The following is a 12,693-nucleotide window of genomic DNA, read 5'->3' as shown; positions in this document are numbered from 1 at the left end:
GACACTGGGAGATTCCGCTACAAACAAGCTTAAAATATAGACTTATTTAATTTTTTTCGGAACAATTTCTCATGTCGGGGCTTCAATACAAGAGGGACATTACAGACGAGCAGTATGGAGGTATTTGGATGTTTTTTGGTGTGTCTTTTTGGACAAAGAAAAGTAAAATACTGCTGCGCGGACCCCCCCGTAACTCAGAGAAGGCACGGAGGACTCTGAAACTTCTCCCAGCCCTTAGTCGACATGAGGGTGAGTAGATAATTTGTGAAATTTCAATTTTGGGTGAACTATCCCTTTAATGGATCCATCCAGAACCGTCTCACAGGTGATAAAACTGGACCCAGAGACTCAGAACTCCAGCAGCAGCGTCAGCGGCTCTGCAGAGTTCAGCACCAGCTCTTGTTTCTGTCCGTACACGCCGTGCTCCACCGTCACGCCGTGCTTCACGCACTTGGCCGAGGCCGCCATGAGCTCCCTGCAGGCGGACGCCAGGTTAGAGAGCAGCTGAGCCCCCCGCCACGGCTCACACCCGCCTTTATACTGCACCCGCCGCTTCGCCGCCGGCTCCCCCAGCAGGGAGTCCTGGGGGATGAATAAAACGCTCCCGGGAAGATCGAGAACCGACGCCGGGCGGCCGGCGGCGCTCCGGAAAAGTTTAGTGGTCATGAGGCGGTCGGCTGTGGACGGGATCACAGGACAGGAGACAAAGTTAAAGGACAATTCCAGGCGAATTCAACTTGGGTGTATTTTCCTAACATGTTAGGTCTAAAAGAAGGAATCTGAAGATTTTCAGTTTAATCGCTCCTGTTTTGCGATAGTTGTGTCTGTCCCCGCATCGCCACGGCAGAAATGAATGGGAAGAGAAGTTTATTTACTTCAAGCAAGCCGACATGTTTGTAAAACTAGATCTAATTCAAAGTCTCCCGGAGTCTTGCGCGAGACCCAAGTTGCGGTGCACGGTGTGTTCACATGCAGTGGGAAAGCTACCGTTTGTGTCATAAACACAGGAATATCAACTCTTGACTTGCTTCAAGTGTACATTTTTTTCCACAGACAGCGTCAGGTGGCCACTCAAACATGCACCGAGAAGTTTTTTTTACTTGAAGCAAGTCAGGAGTTGATATTCCTGTGTTTATGACACAAATGGTAGCTTTCCCACTGCATGTGAACACACCGTGCACTGCAACTTGGGTCTCGCGCGAGACTCGGGGAGACTTTGAATTAGATCTAGTTTTACAAACATGTCGGCTTGCTTGAAGTAAATAAACTTCTCGGTGCATGTTTGAGTCGCCATCTGACGCTACCTGTGGAAAAAAATTGCGGCTTTGAGGGATGTAAACAGCCTAAGCAGCGGAACTTGCATCCGCTCCCATTCATTGCTGCTGTGGCGATGCGGGGACAGACACAACTACCGCAAAACAGGAGCGATTAAACTGAAAATCTTCAGATTCATTCTTTTAGACCTAAAATGTTAGGAAAATACACCCCCGAGTTGAATTCGCCCGGAATTGTCCTTTAACACAGAGGAACTCAACGTGTGGATGGAAGAGTGACTTTCAGAATAAAAGCACGTCTTACCAACTTCATGAATGACGTCTTCAGTGGCTCCGTGGAAAAAACAAACGTACACAACCATCCCCTCCTGGATCTGAGGACAGAGGCACAGTTAGGAAATATTATATTCATTCATTTTAACCCTTTAACTCCCTGGAACTACTTTCTGCTGATCAACTATTACAAATATCCATCCGCCTAGTACTCCCGTGTAGCATCTCTGATTTTAACTCTAATTTTTGTGTCAAGATATTTAGTATAGTTTACCATTTTTGGCAAATTTGCCCATTACCATATCATCCCTATAGTCATAGCAGTAGGTTTGTTACCTTTAATTGTCGGTGCAAGCTGTTTTTAGAACGGTGGAGCAGAGCCGTGAGCTGCTCAGAGCTACGCTACGGAGGCTCATGGGATTTCTTGGTTTCCCTCATCAAACTCATCAAAAACACAATACAACAAAAACTCCAAAATGCTCTGGTGGACAAGTTGTGACCTGCACATTCACCACGCTATGCGATAATAACAGAACTTGTTTTAGAGGTAAATGCAGAGACTGCTTGCCGAAAAAGTGCCCCAGACGGGAACGTGCATCAGCGGTTTGTCCACCAGAGCGTTTTTGAGTTGTTGGATTGTGTATTTGATGAGTTTGATGAGGGAAACCAAGAAATCCCATGAGCCTCCGTAGCGTAGCTCTGAGCAGCTTGCAGCTCTGCTCCGCCGATCTAAAAATATCTTGCACCGCCAAAGAAAACGAACCTACTGCTATGACTATAGGGATTATGGCAATGGGCCAATTTGCCAAAATGCTGAACTATCCCTTTAAGCCACAGTGTTGGATTGACAGAACAACATCAGCCTCTAAATCTCTAGAAAAATAAATTAAATCAAACTTGAACCCACCTCCGCCCACTGAGCTTCAGCTCCGTCCAGCGCCGGCTTGATCTTAACTTTGGCCCGGCTGCACTGCTGGATGACGGTCCGAGCCTGAAGCCTCCGGGGGGTCTGGAGGACAGCTGGGCTGCTCACACACACACACACACACACACACACACGGTCAGTCAGTATACATGTGGTAACAACAGTGCAACCACTAATGTCATTCACACACATTAGTTCTTCTATAGGAGGTGAGTTAAAGTGAATCAGCTCACACCTGTCCACCTGTGGAGGGGCCGTGTCTGCGTGGACCGGTGCAGAGCCGGCGATGGTGAAGACGGGCCACGGTTTGGTGCTCGGGGCCACGACCGGCTCCAGGCCACAGCTGGAGCTGCTTCTACCCGAAGAGACGACGACTCGCTCCTGGTCTCTGCTGACCCGGTTCTGTCTTCGGGGTCTGGAGGATGAGTTCTGCAGCCCAACGCGTCGACTTGAAGGTTGAACCTGTTTCCTTGAGGCCGACGGGATGTGAAGATGATGTGGTCTAGGGTTAGGGTCTCTCGTTTCCTCCTCCTGGGCTCCAGGTTTCACCTGAATGTGGAATCTTTACTTTACTTCTTCAGGAAACTGAGGTCTATTAAATAATTATAGTAATAATATCTATATGTTGAATAAAACGACCTGAGAGTATAAATCTGTGACTTCAGAACCACGGACAGCGTCATGGTTTCATCAACAACACGTCTATTAACAAATATAATATCATATAAACTGATTTAGATCAATCAATCTAATCTCTAATTAACTACACATTTTATATTTGTTAATATTGACAAATACTGCTCAAATAATAACTTTGTTAAGCTCCATGTGAGTGGAAACAGAGACGGTTTATTCTGCGACTGCAGCTTATTCATTTACAGCAACTAATTCAAACTCTGGTTCAAGCCAAACTCTGTATTAAGCTGTTATTATCATTCTGCCTTCGACAGCCCTGAAGTTAATATAAAAATACACACTATAATTAAATATAAATGACAATAACAGACTTTCTGACCTGTCTTCTGCACTACAAAACTAATGCCTTTGAAAGAATATGAAAACCATTTCTTGATTATATTAATGTAAATATTTCTGCTATAATGACAAGAGCATTTGTATAAAAAACTGTATTATTTTTCTTTATTTAGCTCCCATTGTATTTCAGCCTGTACTGTATAACCATTAGTCACATTTATCTGGAACTGATCTTTCTGTTTGTGTTTTTGGTTTTTAGCTTACAAGCTGAATATAAAAACCAAAAACACAAACAGAGAGATCAGTTCCAGGTGTGTATATGTATATATTTATTTTTTTTGGACAAAAAATGACAAAAACGTCTCTTCAACCGTTGGTGTTTAGAGTCTTTAAAGTCCTCAGTGTTCTGGTGGATGAAGCTGAGAAAACCTACTACCACTCTGTACTCTGAACTCACCACTGGCTGCATCTCTTCATCCCAGACACTCTCACCACCTTCATCATCATCCTCGTCATCGTCATCATCGTCCCTCCCACTGTCAACAAACACACAGAGACAAGAAGAGGAACCACACGATCAGTTCATCCTGCTCTGTCACTTCTACTGTAACCGATGAGACTGACTTTAAACCTCCAGCTGCTGCTTTTAAGAAATTAGACAAGTTTTCATAAACTTCATTAACTTGAGCCACACACACACACACACACACACCTGTCCAGACCATCTGGTATCTGAGGTGAACCCAGCGGCCGCAGCTCTGCAGACTCTGACCCTCCCGCTGCTCTGTGGCTTCCTGGTTTCTTCCTCTTGTCCCGGCTGCACTGGGAGCAGCTGTCGATCCACTGCACCACGTCGGTTCTCATGGTTTTCCAGAAGAACCTGAGATAGAGAGATCAAAAGCTGGTGACTTAAAACCCCTGCTTCCACCCACAAACATAATTTAACATAAGAAGAACAAGAACAAGAACAAGAAGAAGACCCCCTCTCACCTCTCGTTGAGCAGTCGGAGACATTTGTTGAGGTCCAGGTGGTTCAGCTCATTGTGATAATCATTGAGGGCGTCTTCAACCTGCTGTCGGCTCCTCAGAACCAAACACACCCGATCTCCGCTCACTATGTGGAGCTCATTGTCTGAAACCAGCCACATCAACCAAGATGCAGTATAAAGGTAGATGTTTGTGTTAAAGCTCCATACAGTATAAAGGTAGATGTTTGTGTTAAAGCTCCATACAGTATAAAGGTAGATGTTTGTATTAAAGCTCCATACAGTATAAAGGTAGATGTTTGTGTTAAAGCTCCATACAGTATAAAGGTAGATGTTTGTATTAAAGGAGCATTATTGCAAATACAGCAGTAATAGCATAAAATAAGCTGAAATATGCAAAAGATAGGTCGGGGGGAGCCATAACTACATTTACAAAGAAAATAGCCAACAGTGTAGTGTTCGTGGGGCAAATGCAGAATTTGTCTTTGCTATGACACAAGCCGGCCCGGCGCTTAGCCCCGCCTCCTTAACACCACCCTATATAAAGAGGTGCGACGTCACCCTGACTGGCAGTTGAGAGGTCGGTGGCACTGCCAGTACCGGTACTTGAGAATGACTGAGCGCTCAGGAGCATGTTTATATCTGATACATATGCTCCGCCACTGGCTCCATCTAGTGGCCAAATTAAGAATTTGGATTTGCGTTAATGCTCCTTTAAAGCTCCATACAGTATAAAGGTAGATGTTTGTATTAAAGCTCCATACGGTATAAAGGTAGATGTTTGTGTTAAAGCTCCATACAGTATAAAGGTAGATGTTTGTATTAAAGCTCCATACGGTATAAAGGTAGATGTTTGTGTTAAAGCTCCATACGGTATAAAGGTAGATGTTTGTGTTAAAGCTCCAGGTAGATGTTTGTATTAAAGTTCCATACAGTATAAAGGTAGATGTTTGTATTAAAGCTCCATACGGTATAAAGGTAGATGTTTGTATTAAAGTTCCATACAGTATAAAGGTAGATGTTTGTGTTAAAGCTCCATACAGTATAAAGGTAGATGTTTGTATTAAAGCTCCATACAGTATAAAGGTAGATGTTTGTATTAAAGCTCCATACAGTATAAAGGTAGATGTTTGTATTAAAGCTCCATACGGTATAAAGGTAGATGTTTGTGTTAAAGCTCCATACAGTATAAAGGTAGATGTTTGTATTAAAGCTCCATACAGTATAAAGGTAGATGTTTGTGTTAAAGCTCCATACAGTATAAAGGTAGATGTTTGTATTAAAGCTCCATACAGTATAAAGGTAGATGTCCATGTGTAGTGTGATTATAAAGCAGCTCTAGGTTCTATATTAATACTGTGAAAGTATCAAAGCCTCAGTCCACAGAGAAATGCACATAGCCTGTATTCAGAAACTGAGCCTTAAAACCAGCCGTCAGGACTTCCTGTCACTTTGTGATGTCACAACAAAGCAGTGACCCAAAGGTTCTGGTTTTGTACAGACCTTTGATGCTGAACTTCTTGCAGAACCTCCTGAAGGTGTTTTTCTCGACGTAGCTCAAACCGGGAGGATAAGTGCGTTCACGGAGGTAGAGCTCCACAGCGTTGTACTTGGCGAAATGAGTCTGTAGAGGAACAGAAGAGGAAGAAGGAGATCAGAAATATGAACAACACTCTGCATCATCAGCGACTGACTCCTGCGTCTCATTCACCGCCGCGTCGTTGTGGATCAGCAGCGTGGGCACGGCGTCCGGCAGCAGGACGACTTGGTCTCCGCTGCGGTCGAAACAGTCCTCGGTGAAGTGGGTGGAGCAGATGGAGGAGCCGGGCAGCGGGTGCCAGCTTGGACGCGCGACAGCCTTCATCCACCGAGTCAGCAGGCCCACGTCGTCAAAAGGAAACCTGAGGGGACGGATCAACGTGTTAAAATATTATAAAGTATCAAACATGGTGATGAAGTGACAGAACAAACCATGACGTAACGTAAAGCCACAGCGCATCGTCAGCATGTTAGCATAGCATCACAGTTAGCATTCAGCTATTATCTAATTTAATTGTTTTCATTTTCAACAACCGTATTTTTCTTTTCACGGTAACTTACTCTCATTAGAATACATGCAGCATCAATTTAATTATGTTCTTGCCCTATTTTATTGATTTAGTGTAAATTTAATAATGGTTGTTTTTGTGTGTGAAGCCAGAGAGAACCAGTAAAGCACTGTGAAGAAGCTGATGGAGATATACAGTAAGTGAAGAAATAATAAAGACAGACAATGACAAACCACCTGTTTTACACAACTAAAGTTGATTCTGATTGGCTGTTAGCCAGCTAGCTTGTTGATCTGATCGGATTCAATATCATTACTATTAATATTACTATTTAGATACAAATATGACAAATATTGTCTTTGCTGTAAATTGTGCATTTCATGTTTTAATATTGTTGATATTTAATTACTTATTGACCCTTGGTGCACTTTAATGTTTTCGACTTTTTAATTGTTTTGCTGCTACAGGAGACTGAAATTGAATGAAATTGAAATTTCCTTGTATATGCTCTTATGCAATGACAATAAACTTAAAGGTAGGGTTGGTAAAATGAAGGTAAAATAAATAAATAAAATAAATAGGGTTGGAGATCCTGGAAAAACAGTACGATCAGGCCACATTTTGAGTCAAAAGTCCCAGCCCCATGACCTCGGACTTATTTTCTGAAGCCACGCCTTCACCTTTCTACGGACGTGGGTGAAGACACTCAACACGCATTGTCAGAGCTTTATTGATGCCCACCAGACTGGAGTGTGGCTTTTGCACGTCATAGGAGGGAGAGAGGGAGAGAGACAGCAGCTTGATTGACACATCACGATCCAATTGACTACAATGTAACATTGTATGTGATTGGATGGTGCCAAAGCCTTTATTTACAGTACTCAGTTGCAACTGGGTGTTAAGAGGATTTCTAGCTGATTAGTAAAAAATGATCCAGAATAAGATCTCCAACCCAACTTTTAACTAACTAACTAACTAACTACTGCAGATTAATTAGGAGGAGTGCCGGTGTGTGGGAACAGACTCGTACTTGTGGAAGGTGAGGCCCAGGCCTCGCTCCACCGGCCCGCAGCAGTTCTTGCAGCTGTAGGCGCTGCAGCGGAGCCACTTCCTCTTGGTTCTGTTGAGGCAGGTGCTGCAGCTGGCGATCCAGCGGGCCACGTCCCGGGTCACGGTGCTCCAGTAGAAATGCTTGGTGATCTCTCGCTGGCAGATCCCCTGACTGTAGTGACCCTGGTTGTCGTGGAACTGCTGCAGGATCGAGTTCACCTGGGATCACAGGGAAATACGTTGCATATGAGTATTGAAGGAGTCGTGTGTGTTTTCTACAGGATTTTTCTGTGCTGTGTGTGTCTTCCAGCTTCATGCACGTACATCTATCTTTTTATTCTCACCTGCAAATACAACTAAAAGTTATTTTAGTTTTGGTTTATTTATCTATAATTACCTCCTCTCTGCTGCGCGGCACTCTGAGCGGAGGAGAGACTCGAGTGTACATCAGCTCTCCATCTGAAACACAGGAGAAATGTTTCTACATCCTCGTCTCTGCAGGGACTTCACTGAGATCTAGTTCATTAACTAATTAAAACTCACCTATTAACCCGAAGCGTTTGGCCTTCTTCTTCAGAATAGCTCTGCATTTCTTGCTTTGCATCGGTAAAACTCTGTGACTCAGATACCTGCAGGATGCAACATGATAAAAAATGTTCAATTAAACAAAACAACGCGTTGTGTCTGGTGCTGATCGATCGCCTGCTGCTGTTCACCTGGCGATGCGGTTGTACGCCACGAAGTTCGGCTCAACGACGGTCGTCCTCCTGTCCTTGTCTCCGCTCGCGGCTCGGAGCCCGGGGTCTGAGTGTGGAGCGGTGAGGCAGTACTGATGCTCCTGCAGCTGAGCAGGAACCTCACAGGGACCAGAGTCTGGTTCTCCGGGTCCAGCAGCAGCAGCAGCAGCAGCGGCAGCAGCGGTGGAGAGAAGCTCATCCAGACTGTTCGACTGCAGGAAGTCGTCATCTGAAGGAACCAGAGCCTGGAGACCAGAGAAGATCAACCAATCAGGTCACAGGAACTCAGGGGAGTCTCATTACCATATCAAAAACACCTTAAACTGGATAACTTCATCTCCATCCCGGCCTTCAAAGACGCCATCTCACACCTTTTTATAGATTCTTGCAGCTGTTTCCCTACTATTTAACTATTTAACCCTTTTCCTCAGTTTCTGGGCCACTTTTTGAGACACACTGTTGGTACTAATTACTGAAACCAACTCTGTCTTTTGGTGTTTCTACGTTTGTAAATAATCCTTACTGATAACCCTGTTCCTTACCCTTTCTCAACTTTTAGGCTCTCTAAAGAATCCTGTAATGTCTGTAAAAACCTTGGCTATTTACTCTTTTATGCTTGTAAAAAATCTTGTCTATTAATTATTTTTATGCTTGAAAATCCTTGTTATTAAAGCAGATATCAGCTTCGCGGCCGTTTCGGCTAATGCTGCGTTCAAGGCAGGCTTTTGAAACCGTAAGTTACAGCTTCAAGTCACAACTACGACTTGGTAGCGTTCCAGGTAACCCGTAGCTCGTGTTTTTACCATCCTGTTGTCTGTGAAAGTTCCCTATAACGGCCACTCGTAACTTCCGACCCGTGAACTCGTACCAGATCGAACTGGTATGACTTCACAGGAAGGAAAAACACAAAGTACGAGTTTCTTTGAACGCACCATGAGTTAGCAGCCCCCGCCCTTGTCAGGCATCAATTGGTCCTCGTGCTACGTCACCACATTCACGCGCATCCCTTGGCTGCACACACAGCCCTTCATGCCGTTCTCTCTCCTCATTGGATAACACTTGTATCCCACAAGGAAAATTTTCTCCTTGGGTTACAGCAGAGCAGAGTGACGGAGAGACTCGTGTTTAGGCTGAAATACTTCATGTAAGTGATTGCTGACGGAAAATAGGACTATTTAGGACTTATATTAACAAAAACATTCCACTGATATCTGCTTTAACTTTTACGTCTTATTTTTGCTGAATGTTTGTATAGTTGTGCATATTTGCTATTGTCTTTTAACCTATCTTTTCTCCCTCACAGCCCCCCTCCCCACTCCCCTCAAGAAGCTTATGCCTCTTGTCAGGCCATCATTGTAAATAAGAACTTCTTCTTAATTGATTCTGCCTGGTTAAATAAAGGTTAAATAAAAAGTGCAGTTTTAATATTTATTGTCTGTGAGGAACACGTCACCTCGTCCTCTCGCGTTGCCACAGGGAGGAGGATGGTTGGGACGGCGTCGGGGGACAGAGTCAGCTGACCGTCCTCGCTCAGCGTGAAGCAGGACGAGTCGAAGTGGCGCGAGCAGAGGCGGGAGCTGCAGCGCAGCGAGCCCTCGTCCCTCTGAGCCGCCTCCAGCCACGTCCGCCGCCGCTCGGCCTCCTTCGGAAACCTGCAAAGAAAAACGAAGAAAGAGGACGTTCTTGTTGTTGAATCTATGAGTCCACCTGACTGAATCCTTGTTAAACGAAGATAGATAAAATCGTGCAGAAGTTAAAGGGATAGTTCAACATTTTGGCAAATTGGCTCATTGATGTAATCCCTATAGTTTTAGCAGTAGGTTCATTACCTTTAATTGTTGGTGCAAGCTATTTTTAGAACGGCGAGCTGCTCAGAGCTACGCTACGGAGGCTCATGGGATTTCTTGGTTTCCCTCATCAAACTCATCAAATACACAATCCAACAATTGTTTTCAAGGTAAATGCAGAGACTGCTTGATGAAAAACTGCCCCCGACGGGAACGCGTATCAGCAGTTTTGCATCTAAAACAACTCTGTCTGGTAACATTCTGTTATTATCTCATAGCGTGGTGAATGTGCAGATCACAACTTGTCCACCAGAGCGTTGTGGAGTTGTTGGATTGTGTATTTGATGAGTTTGATGAGGGAAACCAAGAAATCCCATGAGCCTCCGTAGCGTAGCTCTGAGCAGCTCACGGCTCTGCTCCGCCGTTCTAAAAATAGCTTGCACCGACAATTAAAGCTAACGAACCTACTGCTATGACTATAGGGATTACGGCAATGGGCCAATTTGCTAAAATGTTGAACTATCCCTTTAAAACCCATGTGACGCCACCTGTGGAAGCCGAGCTCGGGGGAACTGTAGCTGGAGGCGTCGCAGCCGTAGACCAGGCAGAAGTGGACGGCCGGAGCAGGAGCAGGAGCTTCACTGGGAGCTCGGCTCCGACAGACGGAGCAGTCTCTGATCCAGGTCTTCATGGCCTCCGTCACTCCCACCCAGTAATACATCAGCTGGAGGAAGAGGAGGAGGAGGAGGAGGAGGGAGGAGGAGGAGAAGAGGGGGAGGATGATGGAGGAGAAGGTGATAAGATGAAGGAGGAGGAGAAGGAGGTAGAGCAGGAGGAGGATGGGGAGGATGGAGATGGAGGAGGAACAAGGAGAAGTAGAAGGAGGATGAAGGAGGAGGAAGAAGATGAAGGAGGAGGAGGAAGGAGGAGGGAGGATAAGGATGGAGGATGAAGGGAGGAGGATGAAGGAGGAGGAAGAGGACGAAGGAGAAGGAGGGAGGATAAGGATGGAGGATGAAGGAGGCGGAGAAGGAAGAGGATGAAGGAGGAGGAAGGAGGATAAGGATGGAGGATGAAGGAGGAGGATGGAGGATGAAGAAGGAGGAGGAGGAGGATGAAGAGGAGGAACATCTGTCTCCAACATCTGCCACAGAGCTGATATACTGTATATCTCCTCCAACTCACCATGATCTCCCTCACCGCCCGAGACCGGCCGACGTGGTTGTTGTTGTCATGGTAACGGGTCAGGATCTCACGCACCTCCTCGTCGCTCCTGACGACCTTGAGGAGGCGGCCTCGGTACGCTCGCCACAGAGAGCCATCTGCAGGAGGAGGAGGAGGAGGAGGAGCGACAGTCAAACACAGTGATCATATTGATTTTTACCTTTGTCATGACTCAGCAGTTTCTTCCTTCAGTTCAGTCAGGAGTTTGTTCTGATTGGTTCACATGTTTCTCTCCAGTAGGTTGGTTCTGTACCTCTGTAGGAGAAGTGTTTGCTGGCAGCTCTGATGGTGGTCTTTGAGCTTTTTGTGGCACCGACAGGAAGAGTTCCTGTCCGCAGGTAAAGCTCCAACTTGTCCAGGAAGTCAAACGACGGCATCTGGAGGTGAAGAGACACAGTCAACTCTTTACATGCTGTTTTTTTCTTTCTTTCTTTCTTTTCTTTCTTTCTTTCTTTCTTTTATATAAAAATAAACTTATTGTCTCATCGAGGTCAAAGGTGAAGTTTGGTTATTTAGGACATTGGGTTAAATAAGGTTTTAAATCTTGGGAGCTTTGAAATATGAGAAACTAATCAATAAGTATGTTCCAGTTAGCTGCAGACTTCCATCATAGTAAACTGACCTTTAGGGCAAAAACTTCTGCTCTTTTATGAATAAAATAATAATTTACAAACTTATTAAAACAACAGTAATTATTGCCACAGACTAACACTCATTAGTTGCAGCTCTCAATCAGCTGATAAATTGATTATTGATTTGCTATTTCATTATTAAACTTTTCCTTATGCAGCTAATAAGGCAATAAGTCAGTATTTGCAGACTTTGCATGTGAAAATTGTTACTGACAATTCAAAATCACATAGCCTAATCAATTTATAAAATGTCTCATTAATAATGATGTAGGCCTATAATAATAAAAATCATCAAAGTTTTCTTCAGTGAGACAGTTTCCCACCTTGCAACATCTTGTGTCCGGTCGACACAAATCCTCGTTACACCACCGTCAACTTTCTGCAAAAACTCTGGTTTTCTCGCGATAATTTTCCTCGTTACTGATCGGATAATCGATGAAATGTCACCGACTTCATCTAAACCAACAGGTAAATTCTCCAAAGGGACAGGTTTCAGGGGAAATTTGTAGCTAAACGCGACGCTCGGTGCTGTGAACATTTAAGCTACAACAGCAACTTGCGATGCACACCGGTAAGTGGATTTTCAAAATAAAAGTTGTAATTTATTTCGACGTCGGTTGTTTATCTCATAATTCAAACTAAGCAGAGTCGTGTGGAAAACATTTTCAATTCGATGCAATTTATGCTTATTCAAGGTTACCATTTCCCAAAAGAACCGCGTTACTATCACTTTGATTCAAATGTATTTTTCAGGTTGTGCCTTTATTTTGGTGGGAAATGAA

The 12,693-nt window shown here is 44.4% G+C and overlaps 1 protein-coding gene across 1 annotated transcript; it reads right to left on the bottom strand.

Annotated features, from left to right (window-relative positions):
- Nucleotides 1–320: 320 nt before the first annotated feature.
- LOC311005925 (uncharacterized protein) lies at nt 321–12,476 on the bottom strand. Its single transcript, XM_083998532.1, has 18 exons — nt 12,235–12,476; nt 11,533–11,656; nt 11,241–11,377; nt 10,604–10,779; nt 9,722–9,920; nt 8,248–8,513; nt 8,075–8,160; nt 7,929–7,990; nt 7,512–7,750; nt 6,145–6,334; nt 5,937–6,057; nt 4,438–4,579; nt 4,160–4,327; nt 3,905–3,983; nt 2,708–3,021; nt 2,455–2,572; nt 1,579–1,648; nt 321–677 (listed from the first exon to the last, which is right to left on the bottom strand). The coding sequence occupies exons 2-18, from the start codon at nt 11,654–11,656 to the stop codon at nt 349–351; spliced, it is 2,820 nt and encodes a 939-aa protein (XP_083854658.1). The 5' UTR covers nt 12,235–12,476; the 3' UTR covers nt 321–348.
- Nucleotides 12,477–12,693: the final 217 nt, after the last annotated feature.

Source organism: Trachurus trachurus (assembly GCF_905171665.1).
Source record: "Trachurus trachurus genome assembly, chromosome: 22".
Classification (NCBI taxonomy): domain Eukaryota; kingdom Metazoa; phylum Chordata; class Actinopteri; order Carangiformes; family Carangidae; genus Trachurus; species Trachurus trachurus.
This window is presented reverse-complemented; position numbering and strand designations above follow the sequence as displayed.